This window comes from Taudactylus pleione, unplaced genomic scaffold (assembly GCF_031769625.1).
Source record: "Taudactylus pleione unplaced genomic scaffold, aTauple2 ptg000154l, whole genome shotgun sequence".
In the NCBI taxonomy this organism is placed as follows: domain Eukaryota; kingdom Metazoa; phylum Chordata; class Amphibia; order Anura; family Myobatrachidae; genus Taudactylus; species Taudactylus pleione.
In genome coordinates, this window is record NW_028284556.1 from 17,743,518 (window position 1) to 17,767,005 (window position 23,488).

General features: G+C 44.7%; 1 protein-coding gene across 1 annotated transcript in view; it reads right to left on the minus strand.

Annotated features, from left to right (window-relative positions):
• CCDC170 (coiled-coil domain containing 170) overlaps nucleotides 1–22,792 on the minus strand; it is a 123,828-nt gene extending 101,036 nt beyond the window's left edge. Inside the window, exons 1-3 of the mRNA XM_088474494.1 lie at nucleotides 22,560–22,792; nucleotides 11,626–11,702; nucleotides 10,185–10,212 (exon numbers count right to left, since the gene is read on the minus strand). Coding sequence (XP_088330620.1) covers nucleotides 10,185–10,212; nucleotides 11,626–11,702; nucleotides 22,560–22,718 — 264 coding nt within the window. The 5' untranslated portion in view covers nucleotides 22,719–22,792. The remainder of the gene's footprint in view (nucleotides 1–10,184; nucleotides 10,213–11,625; nucleotides 11,703–22,559) is intronic.
• Nucleotides 22,793–23,488: the final 696 nt, after the last annotated feature.

Here is a 23,488-nt window from a genome sequence, read left to right on the forward strand (position 1 = left end):
GAGTCTTTCGATGGTGAAGCAGAGTTTTTTCTTCCAAATTGCGAGTTTAGAGGAGAGTTTAAGGAGAGTTTAGGTGAGATTACTCACCCGAGATTGCAGTGTTTTCTCCCTTCCAAATTTAACTGAGCAAGCAGCCTGCACATATCAGTGAGATATGTGTAAGCTGCTTGTGTGTTAAGACCTCTAAAAAACAGGTTAAATATTTGAAAAAATAAATGACATAAGGTCCCCCCCTAAAGCTTAACCAGCTACGGACTTGCCAGCCTGTCCTGGTACCTAAAATTACGGGGAACAAAATGAGTAGGGCTCCACCGTAAATTAGGTACCAGCACCAGGCTGCAGGGCCAGTCCTGGTTTTAATTATAGGGGTAAAAAATTTGCATAGGGGTACCCCTAAAATTAAAACCAGCACTGGACCCTTTCACCGGGCCCCCCAGCCGCAGCATCAGCCCTGACCGCTAGTCAGACCAGGCCAGGGATCCCTGGGGAGTTGAGGACCCCTCCAATAAAGGGGACCCCCTCTCCAGTGACTCACTTCCAATAATTGATTTAGAACCAGTAATTCTGGGGTTGGGGTACTACTGTAGGTCAATTATTTCAAAGAACACAAATGATCAGGAAGCCAGTTTAGCATATGCATGTCACAGACCAGAGTCACCAAGTCTGTTGATTTCCATCTGGTAAGCTAATTTCCCTGCTGTACTTAATTGTGGGTTAATTATTTAAATTACATTTTGTGTGTTTGTTTTTTAAAGACAGGGTGACATTGGTATTTAAAGTAGTTATTCCCGACAACTAGCAAGATGGTGTGGGGAGTAAGGCTTTTAGCTAAGCAGACTTATGGTTAAAAAAGCCCCTGGCTAAATGTTTATTTGGAATAAGTTTTTTAGCATAGTAAAAGCCCTCTCACTGTGGAATCACAGAAGGGTGTTTGAGAAAAAGAGAGAGTTTAAAACACATATAAAACTGCTGATGTGTTTCAAGGTGCATACACACGTAACCAACAATTTTCTGTCAGATTATCTATCAGATTTTCCCTTGCAAAAGTGAATGATTTTATGAACGAATGAACAACAAATCGTTCAAAAAATTGTTACGTGTGTAATTGTATGCACCTTAAGTCTTTTGTGGATTAATGTGATTAAGAGCTGTCTCACTTCTGCTGTTCCCCCTTCATACAGATAACTACATAAGTGTTCTACTTGCTGTCATGTTATCCCCAACTGTTAATCTCCAGCCTTTGTATAGTAAATCAATTATTTAATTTGTACTTGTTGCTCTTAAAGATCCATAAGCCTTTTAAGCAGAGAAGTATTGCTTGGCTGTGTTAACCTTTTGAATGCTAGGATGGGATATGTTAACCCTTTGAATGCATTAATAGAATTGTTAAAATGTTAAAATTTGGAGTGTACACTGGTGTATATATTTGTGTAATAGGTTTTTATTGACTTAAAAAAGAGATGGTAGTAACAATTTATATTTGTACAGATATGAGAGAAATTAATTGGTGTGTGTGAAGCAGCTAGATCTATGAGTGTATGATTGAGCGAAGAAACTCTGTTAACACCAATCAGTAAAATCTAAATCATGAGGAGGTGAGTACTGTTTATTGCAGAGCAGTTACAAAACAAGAGCTTTATTTACTTTGGAAAAAAAGTTTAGCAATGTCCAAAGTAATATGTACAAAGATAAGCTTTAATAAAGGGGCCAGGAGTGATACATCACTGGTAAAGTTTACAATATGTCCAGCCAAAGAATGGACTGTCTTCTTCTATCCATTCCCAATTCACTACTGACAGCATAATCACTTATACCTCTTTTCCACCAAAATCCCAGGTCCGACCTGGGTTTTTGGACATTGTTCCAACCCTGGTCAGACCCAGGTCAGACCCATTTACACTGCACCTTTGATCTGGGTTACTCCCAGGTCAGCCCTGTTCACACTGAACTCAGGTCTGCCCTGCTAAACCTGTGAGGCCATAAAAAGTGGGAGGTGAATGCTCGACAACCACCAATCCGCTCATTTTAGGCATGATCCAGGTCAGATAACCTGGGTTGCACCGCTTACACTGCACCATTACCTGGGTCCATCCTGGGTCCAACCCTGGTAGCTACCTGGGTTGGATTGCAGGGTCACTTGACCCAGGTTATTTTTCAGGGACCCTTTTACACTGAGCTGCGACCCGGGTAGATCCAGCAAAAACCCAGGTTTTTGCTCTGGTGTAAAAGGGGTATTATACTGCTTTTAGACCTAAATCCTGGGTCTGACCCGAGTTTTGGAACTCAGGGCCTGATTCAGAGCCACTCGCTAGATGTGATCGCTCGCACGATGTGTATGCAAATTGTGTAATATGCAAATTGTGTAGGCAGTGCTACCACACAGCCATGCATTATCACGCCCAGTATTTCTTAGAGAGCGATCACATAGTGTATGCAGACACCCACCAGCCTGTTTTAAGACCCCCACTTGTGCACATCATGTCCAGGAAGTGTATGCAAGCATCGGTACATCGGATACTATTGCAGCGCTTGAGGTTGACCATACCCTGCCGCAAGCACTGCGAGCACTACAGTGTAAAAACAAGCCAGGTGACATGTACTATGATTCTGTCTTATAATTATGCACTACACTAAAACGCCATTGAGATACTCAGGCACACGTGTGTTTGCACCTCCACTCCCCCACTTTTAATGGCCAGCCCCTGTTACCACCTACAAATGGCTTCCCCTGTCACTCACTCTGCTGGCCTGTCTATGCGCAGCGAGCGAATGCATTGTGAACTTTTGCTAAGGTACGCACATGCGCACAATGCATACACACAGCATACCATCGGCAGCAGCGAGAATATGCATCTTAGCTAGCGGGTCTGAATGAGCTCCTCAGTTCCAAAACGGGTCAGACCCCGGACATACCTTTTCTATTGCGGCGCCGATCCGGAGTATTTCCGTATCGGCGCCGTTCACACTGCACACGGGTGCAGTGGATCACTTCTCCCGGCGCTTGGAGATTACATCATCTCCAGGCGCCGAGAAGCCCGGACGTCCCCATGCTGTAAACGGGAGCCGGGTCGAATGACCCGGGAAACCCGTTTACACTGCAGGGTTTCACGGGTTGATCCCGTGTAAAACCCTGCAAGTTACCTGGGTTGGATTGCTGGGTCACTCGACCCGGGAATGAAACCCTGGCTCCTATTACACAAAGGAGCTAACCGGGTTAACCCTGCAATAACCCAGGTTTTAGCTCTGGTGTATTAGATAGTCCAGCAAGCACAAGGCTTCTTCTGGGGAAATGAATCATCTGCAGACTGCTTTCATTAATACATTAACTTTCCAGGTCAATGCCTTACTAGCAAACTATCCTATGTCTGCCCTCCCCCCCTCTTCCTCTCTGCTCATAATTCCCAAACCCCCATAATAACCTTGTAAGCAACAGGTCACTAATGGAAGCAAAAAACTATATTTAATAGTATGTGCCCACCAAATTGTTCTGACTTCCAACATCTATTAATAACTTTGCATTTCAACATGATTACCAGAAAGGTCAGTGCATGATTACAATGTAGAAGGTATGTGGAAAATAAATTTATGTATTTACTTATGATTAGTAAACAAAGATCTTGTGCTCACAAAAAAGTTTAGGCAGCTATCTATTTATTAAATCAGAGTACCTGGCTAATAATTATAGTAAATAAATTAATAGAAGCACTTGTAATTATGTACCTAAGGTGTGTTGTTTGGTGATGATTAAACTCTTATAACAGTGTGTAATTCATACTTGCCGACATTCAGCTCCCTCCTTCCGGAGGGAGCTGAATGTCTGCGCACAGCGGGGGGCGTGGGTGGCTAGTGACGCGCTATTGGGGGCGGAGACACTCAATTGCGTCATTGTGGCTCTGCCCCCTCTTTACAATGCCGAAAATATTGTCATTGTGAAGCAGGGGTCGGGGCCAGGATGACGCAATTCAGCGCGAATCCCCCCCCCTGCTGCAGGGGTTTCTATGAGGTAGTGGGGGGGGGCTGGCGGCAGCCGGGAGGTTTGCCTGCCTTTCCTGGGGGTCGGGAGCGGCACCCGATATTCGGGAGGCTCCCGACCAAATCAGGAGGGTAGGCAAGCCTGGCTTAATTTATGGACCAGCAATGTTTGACATACAATACACTCAAAACATATAAAACATATGTCTGCTTCTGTAGCAGCTTGCGCCGGGACAGTCAGCAGCGTGTAGTCTCCGTCTGACTGCCGCTCGTTGCTCGCTTAGAGATGACGTCAGTAGGGGGGTCCATAAACACCGTTTCATCACTATAGACTTTTTTTTTTTTTAAACGGTGTTTACGGACCCCCCTACTGACATAATCTCCAAGTAAGTGCGAAGCAGCAAACTCCTCAGTGAGAAACACAGGGGCTCTCTGCACAGAGCTAACATAAGGACGCTGTCCAAGCAACGAGTGGCAGTCAGACGGAGACTACACGCAGCTGACTGTCCCGGCTCAAGCTATTACAGAGGCAGACCACGGAGAACACCACTGATAGGGAAAGGTAGGGCAAGTGTTTCAACACACCACTACTTGTGAACTTATCGTACTGTCAGTAACGGGGAACCAGCTCTAAACCACACAAGTTCTCACAGAAGCGCTTTAAACATTATTGTCTGTGTATATGTTTTGAGTGTATTGAATGTCAAACATTGCTAGTCCATAATTTAAACACTGTTATAACAGTTTAATCATCACCAAATGACACACATTAGGTACATAATTACAAGTCTATTAATTAATTTATTTATTATTTACTTATGATAACACTGAACTATGGTATATGGATGACAATTATTTCCTTGTAAAAATGTATTTACATATGCACTGTATTAGCCACTTAGTAAACATAAAACAAATGTATTATATCATACTAACATTCTTAGTAACTGGCTTGTTTGTTTCAAAACACCAGCAAATGATATTTGTACAGTAGACACAGCCATTGATAGCCCATCCATGACAACCCATTATTTTGCTTTCCTGCAGGTTAGTAGGTCACATGGTCATGGAATGGACTTCCTGGCCTACCAAAATTACAGAGCACTTTATATGAAGTCATGGAGGGTCTGTTGGCCATTGACTTACAGAGGTGATGTGTAATTAGTAAACTTCCAGTGTATACACATTAGGGGTGAGCTGGTTCGGATTTCTGAAATCCGAACCCCCCCGATCCGAGGCCGATCCGAGTCAGGCTCGACTTTTCCCGCCTGACTCGGATCTGAAATCGAGGCAAAACGTCATCATCCCGCCTTCCGGGTCTCGCGGGTTTTGGATTCTATATAAGGTACCCGCATCGGCGCCATTTTCTCACTCGGCTGTGGACAGTGAAGAGGGAGGGTGGGAGTTAGGACTGGCTGGGCTGTGTAGTGTAGTGTAGTGTAGTGCAGTGTAGTGTTGTGCTGTGCTGCTGTTGTCCATAGGGGCTGTGTCCACTCCTCCAAAGTCCATAGGGGCTGGCTGGACTGTGTTGTGCAGTCAGTTGTCCATAGGGGCTGTGTCCACTCCAAAGTCCTGTGCAGTGTCCCAGTCCTAAAGGGGTGCTGTAGTGTTGTCCAGGGGGTGCTCTGTCCATCAGGGGTGCTCCCCCCAAGTGCAAAAAAAATAAATATTTTTTCTGTGTTTGTGAATTGTGTGCACAGTAGCCGCACGTGCATCAACAAAGTAGTGCCAAGCGTGCGCCTGTGTCATAAGTAAAGGGCCGGCTGGCTTGACCGTTAATGGGTGCTGTAACCCCCAAAGTGCACTCCAAACAAAATAAAAAAATATTTTCTGTGTTTGTGAATTGTGTGCACTGTGGCTGCACGTGCATCAACAAAGGAGCAGCGCCAAGCGTGCACCTGTGTCCCATAAGTAGAGGGCCGGCTGGCTTGTCCATTAAAGGGTGCTGTAACCCCCAAAGTACACTCCAAACAAAAAAAAATATATTGTCTGTGTTTGTGAATTGTGTGCACTGTAGCCGCACGTGCATCAACAAAGTTGTGCCAAGCGTGCGCCTGTGTCATAAGTAAAGGGCCGTCTGGCTTGACCGTTAAAGGGTGCTGTAACCCCCAAAGTGCACTCCAAACAAAATAAAAAATATTTTCTGTGTTTGTGAATTGTGTGCACTGTGGCTGCACGTGCATCAACAAAGGAGCAGCGCCAAGCGTGCGCCTGTGTCCCATAAGTAAAGGGCCGGCTGGCTTGTCTGTTAAAGGGTGCTGTAACCCCCAAAGTACACTCCAAACAAAATGAAAAAATATTTTCTGTGTTTGTGAATTGTGTGCACTGTGGCTGCACGTGCATCAACAAAGGAGCAGCGCCAAGCGTGCGCCTGTGTCCCATAAGTAAAGGGCCGGCTGGCTCATTTCTTAAAGGGTGGTTTAACCCACAAAGTGCACTACTCTCCAGCAAAAATAAAAAAATATTTTCTGTGTTTTTGTGCGCCTTAGCCGCACGTATATATCAATATAACATAAATGGAGGACCAAACTTTCTCCGATAAAAATAAAATAGGGAAAGATCAAGAACCACTTCCTCCTAGTGCTGTTGCTGCTGCTGGGAGTTGTTCATCATCCCAGAGAGGAAGTAGGAACACCACTACTTTTACTTAACAATTGACCCTCCAACAGTCCCTAGCGAGGAGGATGAAGTACGACAGCAGTCATCCTGAAGCAAAACGTATAACTGAGGCCTTGACTGTTATGTTGGTGTTAGACGTGCGTCCGGTATCCGCCGTTAGTGCAGTGGGATTTATACAATTGATGGAGGTAGTGTGTCCCCGGTTCCAAATCCCGTCTAGATTCCACCTGCATCCTCAAAGCAGCAGCAACAAGCGTGCGTCTGTCTGTTAAAGGGTGGTGTAACCCTCAAAGTGCGCTCCACAAACAATAAAAAAATTCTTCTTTTTTTTCTATCTTTGTGAAATGTGTGGGCTGTAGCAGCACCTGCACCCTTAAATCAGCAGCGACAAGCGTGCGTCTGTCTGTTAAAGGGTGGTGTAACCCTCAAAGTGCGCTCCACAAACAATAAAAAAATTCTTCTTTTTTTTTTCTGTCATTGTGAAATGTGTGGGCTGTAGCCACACCTGCATCCTCAAAGCAGCAGCGACAAGCGTGCCTCTGTCTGTTAAAGGGTGGTGTAACCCTCAAAGTGCGCTCCACAAACAATAAAAAAATTCTTTTTTTTTTCTGTCTTTGTGAAATGTGTGGGCTGTAGCCTCACCTGCATCCTTAAAGCAGCAGCGACAAGCGTGCGTCTGTCTGTTAAAGGGTGGTGTAACCCTCAAAGTGCGCTCCACAAACAATAAAAAAATTCTTTTTTTTTTCTGTCTTTGTGAAATGTGTGGGCTGTAGCCGTACCTGCATCCTTAAAGCAGCAGCGACAAGCGTGCGTCTGTCTGTTAAAGGGTGGTGTAACCCTCAAAGTGTGCTCCACAAACAATAAAAAAATTCTTCTTTTTTTCTGTCTTTGTGAAATGTGTGGGCTGTAGCCGCACCTGCATCCTTAAAGCAGCAGCAACAAGCATGCGTCTGTCTGTTAAAGGGTGGTGTAACCCTCAAAGTGCGCTCCACAAACAATAAAAAAAATTTTTTTTTTTCTGTCTTTGTGAATTGTGTGGGCTGTAGCCGCACCTGCATCCTCAAAGCAGCAGCGACAAGCGTGCGTCTGTCTGTTAAAGGGTGGTGTAACCCCCAAAGTGCGCTCCAACCAAAATAAAATAATCTTCTTTTTTTCTGTGTTTGTGTGTGAAATGTATGCGCAGTAGCCGCACGTGCATCCTCAAAGCAGCAGCGACAAGCGTGCGTCTGTCTGTTAAAGGATGGTGTAACCCTCAAAGTGCGCTCCACAAACAATAAAAAAATCTTTTTTTTTCTGTCTTTGTGAATTGTGTGGGCTGTAGCCACACCTGCATCCTCAAAGCAGCAGCGACAAGCGTGCGTCTGTCTGTTAAAGGATTACATCGGTGACAGCATCCAAGTAGGCATGTCAGACAGTCCGTACATGTACTGGCAGGAAAAAGAGGCAATTTGGAGGCCCCTGTACAAACTGGATCTATTTTACCTGAGTTGCCCCCCCTCCAGTGTGCACTCCGAAAGAGTGTTTAGTGCAGCCGGGACCCTTGTCAGCAAAAGGCGCAGGAGGTTGCTTCCACAAAATATGGAGAAGATGATGTTCATAAAAATGAATTATCAACTCTTCCAGGGAGACCAGTCTCCAGAACGTACAGAGGGACCTGTGGTGGTGGATTCCAGTGGGGACGAATTAATACTCTGTGAGGATGAGGATGTACACAACACTGAAGAGGGTGAGGAATCAGTGAATGAGGAGGATGAGGACGACATCTTGCCTCCGTAGAGCCAGTTTGTGCAGGGCCAGATTAATTGCCAGCTTGTTTTGTGGGGGCCCAAACGAACCAATCATTTCAGCCACAGTCGTGTGGCAGACCCTGGCGCTGAAATGATTGGTTTGTTAAAGTGTGCATGTCCTGTTTATACAACATAAGGGTGGGTGGGAGGGCCCAAGGACAATTCCATCTTGCACCTCTTTTTTTCTTTGCATTATTTACTGTTTGGGGCCTAGTTTTTCAAACTGCCATCCTGTCTGCCACTGCAGTGTCACTCCTAGATGGGCCACGTGTTTGTGCCGCCCACTCGTGTCGCTTAGCATAGTCATCCATCTACCTCGGTGCAACCTTTTGGACATAGACTGGAAATGAGTGGAAATTAAGGTTTTTGAGGATAATAATAGCATAGGAGCAGAAAAATCAACACATTCTGTGATTTTAGCTGTTTTTATGCTTTTTTAAAAAAAAATACAGATCCAAAACACAAAACCCAGAACCCAAAACACCGAAGGGTTGTTTTGGCAAAACCAATCCAGATCCAAAACAGGAGGAAAGATCCAGATCCAAAACCAAAACACAAAACACGAAAAGTGGCCGGTGCACACCCCTAATACACATATGATTCCATTTAAACAATATTGACTTGTTATAGTTACACACAATAGGAAGATGCAGAGTTTGTTGAACACATGTCTGTTTGTGGAATGTATATTGTACGTGTTCATAGTACTCATGTTTCAGAGCCAATCTTAGATAGATACAGACAATACAGGGTTCTACACATTTCAATCGTATCTCAATTTCTGACTGAGGAGGTGCAAGTGGGCTGTAACGGAGCGTTTTCACATAGGCAAAGTTCGTCTGCAGGCCATACACAGTTGGACAGAAGAGATAATGTTGAATATTACACCATCCTTAAGGAGAGGGGTCTACTCTACTCCACTCCACTCTGACTCACTTTCTCTAAAACTGTTCTTGCCCTGCTAAATACATCTGCAGGAAGCTCAACGTCTTCCACCCTTTGCCGCACCTTCACTACCTTCAGCTCTTTACCGATATCACATTGTTGTCCACTGGTGGTCACTGTTGTGACAGAAATCTCAATGTTTTTTTTTCAGTTTGAATTATTATACTTTGATACCATGCAAATAAAAAGATTGACATATGTATCTATAAATAGGACCTGCAACGTTTTTAATGATAAACAATGTCCCCTTTTGCACCTAAACTCTTGTGATTTTTAATTACTAATATTAAAAGCTTATAATACATATTCCTGAAATATACAGACAGACATCAGGATTAAAAATGAGTATCTAAAGTATGTATTTTATGTGACGATGAGTGCCTTTTAACAGGTCCAAAACTAGGATTTTTGTCACCCGGTGCAAGTCAGTAATTTGACCCCCCCCCCAAATCACAATGATTTGTGTATGTTTCTGACCATCTCGCAGCTCAGGAGGTTGAGAGATTGAAAAGTGATTTTGACAGAGAGTTTGCTCCTATCTCACCTGAGCTTGTCATCCCAATTCTTGGTAAATTTGAGAGATGTATGTTTTAGGTGAAAAGTACTTCCGATTTGGCCTGATGGTGATTTGATTCGAGATTACTATCTCACCCGAGTTTTACGAGTGAGATGACAGTAATCTCTCTCTAACTCACCCGACTTTGCCTTTAGTAAATTTGCAAGCAGGAAAAAAATTAATAAATCACCCGAGATGGTCATCTCTACCTATCTCGATTCTTAGTAAATTTACCCCCTAGAGATACTCTTAACACAGGCAATAGTGATCAACCTGTGGCAAGACAATTAACAGTATCCATTTACCTTTAGTAGTTCACCTCTGCTCCTATTTCTGAAACACAGCAGAAAATAATTAAAATGCATATAAAATATTGGTTTGACTGTCTCATTATGAAGCTGTTTTGTGCCTATTTATATTTTATATGTTGATGTGGTTTAACAGTAAAAAATAACTTTTATCTCTGAAATGTATTTCATTTATTTCTATCCTATTTTGTCATAGAGGAGAACACACATGGAATAATTCAGCAAACCCATGAACTGAGGGCCTGATTCAGACCCGGACGCTAAGCCGCGGACGCATGCTATGGGCGATTGTCGCCCGTCTGCGCATGCGTATGCAGCAAAATACGCATGTGCGAACCAGTCACTGCGTCCGGGAATCATGCGCTCGTAGTACACAGACTGGACGCTACTTTGAGTGACAGATATTGCCGTTTGTGAGCGGTGACAGGGAAAGGTGCTTGTGAACGGGGGAGTGGTGCTGCGAACGCAGGCGTGTCTGGCCATCAAAACTGAGTTTTATGGGTGTGCATAATTAGCATGGATGCGTCATTGTACACGTCACTTGGTTGTATTTCAGCCTGCAGAGTGCTTGCGGTGGAGTAGGGTCTACCTCATAGGCAAACGCAGGGGGGGTTTCCATCTGCCTGGAAAACCCCCCTCCCCACCCCACAGCATTACCACAATAGAAATAGTAATATAATAGAATTTTACTAGTGCTGCATGTGCTTGGAATGGTGCCCACATTTAAAATAAAAACATTCAGCTCAGGCAGGATGGACCTACTGCCGCATCTAATGGCTTACTGTGATCGCTGGTCCTGTATATGCTGGAATTATGACACACAATACACTTTATTTGACGCATATTAAAGCTGGTTAACTGCTAATTATGCCCTCCTCATGGACTGGCCACAGTCACTCTAAAATCGAGCATTTGGAAACCCCCCTCTAGAAATCCTGCATTTGCCACTGGTCTACCTCATGCGCTGCGTGCTGCTCCGATGGCTCTCAATGGTTCTGATTAATCATACACTTCCTGGTAATGACGTGTGTTAAGAAAGAAAAGTGGGCGTCTTTAAACCGCCGTGCGTTCGCTCTGCCGTCGCTCTCTAAGGCATAGAGTGTGTCCTTACACCAGACAGTGCGATAGCGGAATTTGCATACCCGGCCCCTTTTGGCTGCGAGAGAGCGCAGGTTAGCGTCTGGGTCTGAATCGCCCCCTGAGTCCTGAAAACCAAAGTACTAAAATGCTTGATCTATACTATGCATGTGCACATTAATATTGCACCTTAAGTAGACACGATACATGAAGATATGATTTACAAGACACGAGTGAAACACCCACTATATAGTTCTCCAAAAATGCACATGGAGCTTTTTGCTACAAGCATAAGCGTGTTTAATCTGTATGCTAATACACATTTTCATACAGCCATATAAATTAAGCATTTTTCTTATACCTCTTAACACTCTTGTTTCTCGCTGCATCATCCATGAGTTCCATGTGTCTTCTGTGAGGATTAATGTGATCTTGTTCCTAGGGAAAAATATTAAGATAGTTAAAACAAATTGGACATGAGATTCAAACTAGAATATATAAAATGAGGTTTGTAAAAAGTGTCAGGTGCCTTAATTTTACTTCCCGTAATGGCTTTTATTAGTGATAGAAAACAGTGTAGTGCTCTTTTTGACTGGTATACAGAACATGATATGCATAGCACCATTTTTTCTAGTTTAAGGGCTAAAATGGTAGCACAGTCTAGAGGAGACAAATATAGACAATATCAATTAATACATCATGGAGCCTTCAGATATAACCAAGCGTTAGTATCCAAGGCAGCAGCTTCTAGTTACTTCCTTACTCCAGGATAGTGATATGTGATACATTATCACAGGGCCATAACTAGGGCGGTGCGACATGTGCCGTGGCACAGGGCACCACAGGGCAGGGGGCGCTGTTCAGCAGTGCATGTGTTTATAATAATTCTAACTCAGAGCTTCCTCTTGTTTGATATTCCTGGCATCTCTTGGCCGCCCCTATCTCCTCCCTGGCCAACTCCCCTCCATCTTGTAACCTTCCCAAGCACTTTCAGTCACATCCTCCTTTATTTAATGCACACAATACTGTCATACTTGGGACTCGAACCCATTGTTAAAAACTGAGGTATTATGAGAGATAGTTTAGTCCCACAACAACCTTGAGGGCTGGTAATGCTTGGCTAGATGCGGCCGTGAAGCAGCCTTGAGGGCTGGTGAGTTCTTGGCTATTAGTGGCCTAGGGGGCGTAGAACAAGATATGGCCTGTGGGCCGTGCAGCAGCCTTGAGGGCTGGTAAGCCTTGGCTAGTAGTGGCCTAGGGGCCGTAGAACAAGATGCGGCCTTTGGGCCATGCAGCAGCCTTGGCTAGTAGTGGCCTAGGAACCGTAGAACAAGATGCAGCCTTTGGGCCGTGCAGCAGCCTTGAGGGCTGGTAAGCCTTGGCTAGTAGTCGCTGGATTGTGGCCAGTGTCGTTGGGGTGACACAAGCGGTGGTACGCTGGATTACATATTTTGGATGCTGGATTGTGGCCTGTGCTGCCGGTTTGACACAAGCAATGGTACGCTGGATTGCGTACTTAGGACGCAGAATTGCGGACTGTGCCGCCGGGTTGACACAAGTGACTGGACATTGGAGTGCGACCTGTGCCGCCGGGTTGACACAAGCAGCTGAATGCTTGACTGCGCACTCTAGATACTGAAAACGGACTGTGTCGCCTAGATGACACAAATGGCAGGTAGTTAGTATGCGGACCGTGCCGCCTAGATGACACAAATGGCAGGTATAACAAAGCTGACAGGAGGACGGGGTATTTGACTGGAAAACAGGAGACAATGCCAGAACCGGAAACAAATTAAACGATATAACCGGTATCGGAGCAGCCTTCGCACCAGCAGGAAATAGCCACAGGAGCCAATCCAAAACAGACCAGGTGCGGCAGCTTGTGACACCCATCCCCTCTCACTTAGTAGTAAGACACCTTACACGTGGAGAGATCAGCTACTGAAAATAAAGCCTGAAAATTCTAACTACAGTATGTGACACACAATATACTTTTGTAAAAAGTAATTAGCATTGCAGCTGAGCAGATCTATGTAGTGTGTGGCTGCAGGGAATTGGATGAGTGGCTGCAAACAACATACAGCAGCTTCACCAGCGCATCTAGAGCTGGTGAGTTATACTGCATAAGTATTGTGTATTATCATTGCAGCCATTGGATTCACACTGTATTTGGCAGAGATGCCTGGATAACAATGATAAAACGGGATCGGTACCTTTTCACCATCATGCGGGGCAAATCAGATGTGTCATGCCCACATCAGTTGTGTTTGGGCACCAATGCTTTTTCTGACCCAGGGCATCAAAAAGTCTAGTTACAGCTTTGCCAGAACATCTCATGTTACCTATCACGATTTGCTGGTAGCTGTATTTCAGCAGGCACAGTCTGTCTGTGTTACACTATTATTAGTGGATTGATATTATTGTTTATATACTGTACTATTTTGTAGCTCTACTAAGTAATAGTAGTATAGCAGGGCTGTGTTATTGATGACCCATGAGTGGTCATTAGCTTTCTGCATGTACCGTGTTTCCCCAACATTTGGCATTTCTGTAGATATTTGAACAGCATTGTATAAAATTCATTTTATTTACATAAACTTTACTAAAGTGAAACCATTTTTTTAAACTGTACATTCATGCTTTGTTTAACACTCATTTATGGCTGGTGGTGAGCTCACAAATAAAGTTGTTTTTTGTTTGAATTAAAAAAAGTGCCTGTCTCTCTCCTATATTCAATATAACAACAACTATGCATATTTTATGAATTTTGGGATATTTTCATAATAATTTGTATCTGAAAGTCTGTAAAGGGCAACACAAGTCTTCAAAGCATGCTGCTTGTACTGAGTTAGGTCAATTTTTTCCTGTGATTAGATTACTTACTTTGTAATCTGTTGGTTTTTTTAATTGGTTTGAATTGTAATAATTTCTACTGTACCGTTAGCTTTTGTAAAAATAAAATTAAATCCCTATATATCTATAAAATGTGTGCCCCTGGGAACACCCTGGGATTATCAGAATCTCCCAGGATACTTATAGTTATGAATGGTATGTGACTGTTTATTTAAGCATTGTAATGATAGTGGTGAAGTTTGTATACAAGTATGCCAGATACAGGCAGAATCAATAGACTATCCACAGACGTATATATTCTGCTTTAAATGGTCTGATCATCGATATATATTGCCGTAGGTACAAACAGCAACTCTGTTCTTCTACCACAAATGTTGGCATCTGCTACATCTGCCAAGTAGCCATAGAGTTCTTTATGAGCAAAGCTGGGTACACATTAGACCAGGGGTTCTCAAACTTTATTGCTCTGGGACCCCGTCTAACAATAAAAATTATTACAGGACCCCAGCATGTTACTGCAGAATGACTGCCACACGTGTGGTCAGCAGACTGCTCATGCACAGTAACACTATGGAGACACAAAACTGTGAGGTGTCCGATAATGCGATCACTTAATTTTTTACACATTGCAGGGATGAGCTCTTTTCGAAGCCCCTGTCCATGCAAGACTGAGGAGACAGTGGGTTACTGGTGAGGCAAAGGGTGACATAGGAGGAGAAGCTGTAGGTGACAGGGAGAAACAGAGGGTGACAGGTGTGAGAAAGATGGTGGCAGAGGGTGAGGCAGAGGGTGGCATGGAAAGGCAGAGGGTGACTGGGGAGGCAAAAGGTGACATAGGAGGCAGTGGGTAATAGGGAGAAGCTGTGGGTAATGGGGAGGAAGAGGGTGCCGGAAGGTGATGGAGAGGCAGGGAGTGGCAGTGGCTGGCAAGGAGCAGCATATGGTGGCAGGGGAGACAGTGGGTGACTGGGGAGGCGGTGAGAGGCAAAGGGTGACATAGGAACCAATGGGTAACAGGGAGAACCAGAGGGTGACGAGGGAGGCAGATAGTGGCAGAGGGTGGCATGGAAAGGCAGAGGGTAACTGGGGAGGCAATAGGTGAGGTAGGAGGCAGAGGGTAATAGGGAAGAACAGGGGGAGGCAGAGGGTGTCTGTGGGTGACGGAGAGGCAGTGGGTGGCAGGGAGAAGCAGTGGATGACAGGAAAGGGGAGTGGATTGCAGGAGGAGGCAGTGGAAGGCAGCAAGAAGCAGTGGGTGACAGGGGGGGGAAGTGGTGACAGAGAGAGGCAGTGGCTAGCAAGAAGCAGCAAAGGGTGGCAGAGAGAGCCAGAGGGTGGCAGGAAAGACAGTGGGTGACTGGGGAGGCAAAAGGTGACATAGGAGGCAGTGGGTAAGACGGAGAACCAGTGGGTGACAGGGGAGGCAGGGGATGAAAGGGAGAGACAGAGGGTGGCAGTGGGTGATGGGGAGGCAGGGAGAGGCAGAGGGTGACAGTGGGAGGCAGTAAGTGAGAAAGACAGAGGGGGCAGTGTGTTTCAGGGGGGAGGCAGTGGATGACAGTGGCAGGGATGACAGGGGGGAGGCAGTGGGTTTTTAATAAATTAATTTATTTCTGTTTCCCCCCTCCAGTTCCCACACTATGTGCTCCCCTGTTCCCCCATGGGCCTCATTCCTCATGCTCCCCTACTGATGTTTCTTCCCCATCCACAGCAATCATCACACATTCTGTGTCCCCCCACCCTGGCAGCAACGGTCCCCCAGGTTGCACTTACTTAAGAACATCTGCACAGACTACAGAGAGAGTCCGGCAGCTGGCTCCTCTGAGTCTGTCTGCTGCTGATGCTTGCTTCCTGTGTGTCAGTTTCTGCTGCTGGGCAGGAGGACAGGAGGACTGAGCACTGGGGTGGGGGCGGGGCTGCCTGATGACTCCTTGGATCTCTCAGCCAGTGATCCGAGGAGTCTGAAATAACAGACAGTTCAACTGGTTTGACTCTCCTCAGATCACTGGCTGAGAGATCAGAGGAGTCATCAACCTGACCCCATGTGAGTCGCGACCCCAAGCTGGGATGGCCGCGACCCACTTTGGGGTCAGGACCCACAGTTTGAGAACTGCTGCATTAGACGATGAGTACCCAGACGATCTATCGTGCACAACGGACCTGGAGCAACGGCAGGGGGTAGCGGGGGCCATGCTGCTTTCAGCAGCATGGCACCGCTAGATACATCCTCAGATCTTTCTGCATGTACAAAAAAGTCTGAGGATGCGACAGACGGCCCGCCGGAGTGTGCTTCGGCATCGGCAATGTGCATACACACTGGACGATATGAACAATTTGTTGTGCCGATGCGTCGGAAACGGACAAATCGCTCAAGATATCGTCTAGTGTGTGTGTAGAGGCCTTTACACTAGTGCTCTTGTAGGGCAAAACAGCAAGGCGCAGATTAGGGGAAATAGATACAGGCTGAGGGGTAAATTACGTATGTAATGATGAGGAAAAATACTCTTAGGATGCTGGATTTAAAACTATGAGTTCTCCTCTACATTGTATTACTAGAGCAAAATAATTAGCTTACTAGTTTTTTGCACAATATTTTTGGGACACACGCAAAATAGCACCAGTACTTACATGTAAGGTATAGCTTCACATGTCAGCACAAATAATATTGTCCCATTTTTACATTAAGTATACAAGTAACACACAAACTTGTGTAATTAAACTTCCTTTCGCATGGACCCAGAGCCGGCCCTAGGCATAGGCATTATAAGCAAATGCCTAAGGCAACTGGAAGCCTAGGGGCATTCCAGGGCTCTGCCACTGCCCCCTCTGTGATGCTGCCCCCCAGAGCTGGATTAAGGGGGGGAGCGCTGGAAGTAAGTACATAATTGTCGACAATCAGTTCCCTCCTTCTGGGAGGGAGCTGATTGTCGGCTAACATGGGGGGCGTGCTCGGCCATGACGTCACATTTGGAGGTGGAGGCAGGGTCGGGGTGAGTCATCGTGGCCCCACCCCCTCTTCACAATGCCATTATTTTTGGCTTGGTGAAGCAGGGGGCGGGCCATGATGACGCGATTCAGCGAGAAACGCGTCACCGCCCCCCCGCTGCGGGGTTTTTTAGTTATTCTGGGGGGGGGTCGGGAGGGTAGCTGGCTGCTGGGAGGCTTGCCTGCCTTTCCAGGGGGCCGGGAGCGGCACCCGAAAATCGGGAGGCTCCCGGCCAAATCGGGAGGGTAGGCAAGCCTGGGTAAGTATCCCCGTGCCCCCCTCTCTGATGGGGCCCCCTGCCACAGATTGGATCTCTATACTACTGATCCAATCCCTGGCAATGCGCATGCGCACCTCGCTGTCGCTGACAGCAGCGACAGCCATCACAGTCGCCGGCACCGCAGAGATGTGCTGGGCAGCTGGGCGATGGCTCAGCTGTCCAATGGCTTGTGAAGCTGCAGCCTGCATCTCAGTGAGGGAAGGAGGAGATGGGAGGAAGGGAAACCACAGCCACAGCCCGGCCCCTAAGCATGGAGGTGGATGACATTTGTTTGTGCAGTCTGTCAGCTAGGAAAGGTAAGACAGGGAATTTATTCATTTTTTTACTAATTAAATTTAAAGGCACTGGGTCCTATGTGTACAATATATATATATATATATATATATATATACAGTGCCTTGCAAATGTATTTACCCCCCTTTGCATTTTTCATGTTTTGTTCTTCCTCACAACCTGGAATTAAAATGGATTGTTTGAAGGTGTGCATCATTTCATTCACAGAACATGGCTACAACTGTGAAGTTGTGGATTTTTTTATTTTGTGAATCAAACAACATTTAGGACAACATAACAGAAAACTTCAGCGTGCATAACTATTCACCCCCCTAAAGTCAGTACTTTGTCGAGCCACCTTTTGCGGCAATTACAGCTGCAAATCGCTTTGGATAAGTCTCTATGAGCTTGTCACATCTTGCCCCTGGGATGTTTGCCCATTCCACAAGGCAAAACTGCTCCAGCTCCTTCATGTTGGATGGTTTCCGCTTGTGAACAGCAATCTTCAATTCTGACCACAGATTCTCAGTTGGATTGAGATGTGGGCTTTGACTAGGCCATTCCAACACATTTAAATGTTTCCCCTTACACCACTCGAGTGTCGCTTTAGCAGTATGCTTTAGGTCATTGTCCTGCTGGAAGGTGAACCTCCGTCCCAGTCTCAAATGATAGGCAGACTGAAACAGGTTTTGCTCAAGAATATCCCTGTAGTTAGCATCATCCATCTTTCCCTCGACTCAGATCAGTTTCCCAGTCCCTGCTGCTGAAAAACATCCCCACAACATGATGCTGCCAAAGCCATGTTTCACTGAGGGGATGGTGTTCTTGGGGTGATGGGATGTATTGGGTATGCTCCAGACATAGCGTTTTCTTGGTGGCCGAAAAGTTCAATTTTAGTCTCATCTGACCAGAGCACCTTCCTTCATATTCAAATCATGTCTTCTTTTTTTTTATCACTAAGTAATGGCTTTTTTCTAGCAACTCTTCCATAAAGCCCAGCTCTATGGAGTGTACGGCTTATTGTGGTCACATGCACAGACACACCAGTCTCTGCTGAGGAACTCTACAGCTCCTTCAGGGTTACCTTTGGTCTCTGTGCTGCCTCTCTGATTAATGCCCTCCTTGCCCAGTCTGTGAGTTTTGGTGGGCGGCCCACTCTTGGCAGGTTTGTTGTGGTACCATGTTATTTCCATTTGATGATGATGGATTTGATGGTGCTTCGGGGTATCATAAAAGATTTTGATATTTTTTTATAACCCAACCAAGAATTGTACTTCTCAACAACTTTGTCCCTGACTTGTCTGGAGAGCTCCTTGGTCTTCCTGGTGTGATGCCTCTTGCTTAGTGGTGTTGCAGCCTCTGGGGCCTTTCAGAAAGAGTGTGTTTATACTGACAGATCATGTGACACTTAGATTTCACACAGGTGGACTTCATTTCACTAATTATGTGACTTCTGAAGGTAATTGGTTGCACCATAACTTTTGAGGGGCTTCACAGCAAAGGGGGTGATATGCACATGACAATTTTAAGAATTTTATTTATAAAGATTCTTTTTTAAATATATTTTTCTCATTTCACTTCACCAAATTAGGCTATTTTGAGCAGATCCATCACATAAAATTCAAATTAAAAAAATAAATAAATTACAGGTTGTAATGTAACAAATCTCATCGGAGATAATCCTGACTCACTGCAGTAAAACTTAGGATCATCTAACACTGCTAAAGACAACTGTGAAAGACACGTAGAGCTCTTGACACACTCTAATCGTGGTTAAGGATTAGGGACGTGATTCGGATGTCGATAACCGGAAGTGACGTCACAGACGATCGTAACAAGGCAAATTGAGATCTGTCTGACAAGGGGTCTAAATAGTGGCAACCCCTGACTAATAGCACCCCTTGATGAAGTCCCCAAGTGGATGAAACGCTTTGGGATAGCTGCTTCTTGCCTTAATGAACTGCTACAGATAAGCATTATATGAACTTCCAAGAACTTTTTAAACAGTTTTAAAACTTTTAGAATACCTTCTTAAGTTTTAATTGTGTATTTATGTGGATTCTCCTGTGCTTTTAGATACATGTAACTGATGCAATCTACCTAATATGATCTAAGGCTAATTTTTTAATCAATATTTATTAGCACTTTTTGCACTTTGTTAAATTCACCTGCTGCACCCACTGTGCCTATACAATTGCACTGCTAGAGCCTCCTGGAAACAGGATTAAAACTTGGCGGCTTTTGAATATATGAATATGTGTTTGTTTTGTTTATTTATCTGTCATTAAATCGGTATATATATTTTCAATTCATATGTGTTTCATATAGCACATCATTAATTTATTTTGCACATTGATCTGCACAATTTATATCAGTCGTTAAGGACCTAGTACACTTACACAATTTACACTAAGGGGCTCTTCCAGAAGTTCTATAACAGTAGGTCTAGCTGACATCCTTTACAGTTAGGGAGAACGGATTTTACATAAATCCTACACAAATTCTCTACGAAATAGCTAAGTTGGCGCTGGTACCTCTCTTTGTATCTAATATAAGTATATATATATATATGTATGTATGTATACAAAACATACATGTATGTATACAAAATATATATGTGTGCATGTATATATGTATACTGTATATGTACTGTCTGTAATATATATATAAGTTTAAATATATATGTGTATATATATATACATACATATATATATACACACACACATATTTTATATATATATATATATATATATATGATCAGTATGATATGCCGGCGGCTGAATAGACGGAAGCCTGATCAGTGAAGATCCCGACGGGGGAGGTAAATAACCTAACCCTCCCCCTCTCCCTCCCCTAACCCTCCCTTTGTGGTGCCTAACCCTAACCTCCCCCCGGTGGTGCCTAACTATAACCTCCCCCCGGTGATGCCTAACCCTAACCTCCCCCCAGTGGTGCCTAACTATAACCTTCCCACGGTGGTGCCTAACCCTAACCTCCCCCTGGTGTAGCCTAACCCTAACCCCCCTCCCCATAGCCTAACCCTAATCCTCCCCGGTGGTGCCTATCCCTAATCTCCCCCCATGAGTGCCTAAACCTAAGCCCCCCACATCCCGGGGTAACTAACATACTTACCCGGGACTGGACATTCGGGAGTCTGGCATTCGGGATGCCGATGCCAGTATCCTGATATCCTTCGGTATATCGGTGTCAGCGTTATTGCAGGTGGCGGGGTTCTGGTGTCGGGATATGGACAGCCGGCGGCATCCCGTCTGACGGCAATATAACTACATCCGCGTATAAACACTTAGATTGCTGGTGGGATTATCTGCTAGGGGGCACCAGTCAAAATTTTGCCTAGGGCATCAAATTGGCAAGGGCAGACTCTGCATGGACCTGTATTTAACATAAAGGGCTTTCGCTGTACTCACTGACATAATTTATTGAATGCATCAAAACCAAAAGTTTTTTGGTAGTGCAGCAAAATCCTTTATCCTTCTCCATCATCCCTACCCATCTCCATCTCCTCTATCCTTCTCCATCATCCCTATCCATCTCATCTATCCTATCCATCATCCCTATCCATCTCCTCTATCCATATCTACCTCCTCTATCCATCTCCTCTATCCCTATCCATCTCCTCTATCTCTATCCATCTCCTCTATCCCTATCCATCTCCTCTATCTCTATCCATCTCCTCTTTCCATATCCATCCGCTTTATCCATATCTATCTCCTCTATCCAGCTCCATCTTCTCTATCCATCTCCATCATCTCTATCCATCTCCTCTATCGCCTCTATCCATCTCCATCTTCTCTATCCATATCCCACAGACACTGACCCAACACATAGCATGGCCGAGATACGCTATATGCTCTTTCCTAAATATGTAAAATACTTCCCTATTACATGCTTTCTTAGTTTTTTTTACATTTTCACAGTGTCTAAAAATTAAGTGGAATTTCAGCAGGAGACCTTTTCCATGCAAAGTGTCTGTGCAATGTAAATGTCACACTTATGACACATTTGATGTGTGGAATAGCTGGATTGAAAATAATTGCAAAAGTAAAAAAAAAATAGTATAAAAGTTAATAGTGAAAATATTGCAAAAGTAAAAAATACAAAAAATTCCATGCCAAATTTTTATACCTGTACCTTTCAGTATTCACATTAACTAGTAGCCGTGACATACTGTATTATGTATTCAACAGAGAACTATAACCAGAAGTGACACTTTACAATGTGTTCTTTTGATTAAAATAACATTTCCTTTATTAATGTTTCTGTGGCCCATACACAGGCATCCATCAGAAAACATGTTGTTAGTGTTAATGTACTCTAAAGCTGGGTACACACTAAACGACGTGTGTACCCAGTGAAACAACCCCTCTGCCGACGGGCCAACATATCGGCCGATCCTGTTTGACTGCATGTACAAAAGATCAGGCGATGTGGCTGACGCCCCCACAGGAGCGTGCACTACACGATGTAGTGCATACACATTGGACAATTTTAACGATGTGTTGTACGGACGCGTCGGAATCATCCAAATCTGCTGGGGACTGCTAGTCACAGTGCCAGCAACATTTGTTTGTCATATTGACAAATTATATTTAATTTTCATATATCCCAAGCACCAGACTGTAAGTGCTAATACTGCATATTTAATTCTGTGCAGGACTGCAATGTATGTGTATGTGTGTAAATGACTGAAACATATAATTTAGCAACATGCAGAAAAATGTTCTCATGACCCCACAAACTTCAGATGCTGTTGCTGCAAGCCCATAGGTGACTGCAGTGAGCATTACAGGCATACAGTACATTTTATAACCAAACAATGCAATAAGTTTGGGGCTATAAAAACAGCTCAATAATCTATACATAACTTAGCTACTTGAAGTACCTCAGCATCACCTCGTGAGAGAGGCAGAGTTGGGGAGAGAGAACGGAAAGCTGCATTGCTATTCACATCAATATGTCTACTCCCATAGGTTGCAGCAGCACTGGAGAGTCTGGAAGGAGACGGATGATCGCTGTTATTGCTCAGGCTGCTGTAACTCATCCTCCAGGGACTGGAACACAAGTTTCAGGGAAATGAATTATGGATATTCCCTACTACTCTCTGCTGACAGCTCACAACCAAAGAAGCAAAGCTCTGCCAGCTACACAATGTAACCAGGACACATTGCTGCTTAGCAACATGTACACACAGACACAGAGAGACACAGGACAGGGCTGTGCTTCTGAGGGAGGGAGGGTCACAAAGTGTGAATACAGAACTGGTGTAACACAGGTAACAGCAACAGTGTGACTCATACTGTCAATAGAACTACCATGAAGCCTTTTAAAATTGTTTTTGCTTTCTGAACTGTAATCATTTCATTTAGACCAGTGTTTCCCAAACTCCGGGCCTGATTCATTATCGATCACAACTGTGATTACGCACACAATCGGCCAATTGTTGCATTCTGCACATGCGTAGGCATCGCAGTGCGCGTGTGCGAACCGGCCACTGCGATCGGGACTGCGATCGCAGTGACTATGCAGACCCATCACATAGTGATTGACAGGAAGTGCTGTTTGTGGGGGGTGACTTGGGGGGTGGTCTGCGAAACACAGGTGTGCCAGTGCGTTTGAACGTCATTGCATGGGCATGCATAAATTATCCACTGCGATGTGCTACACACCTTGAGTAAAGGTAGCAATTCCTGAGTAAGGGCAGAGCTTGTCCAAGTGTGCGTGAGGCTGCGATGGTACTCCATGTTACCGATGGTTTTGCAGTCTTGCTAAGGATTACAGATGTGTATATGGTAAAGTGGGCGTCCTTATGTT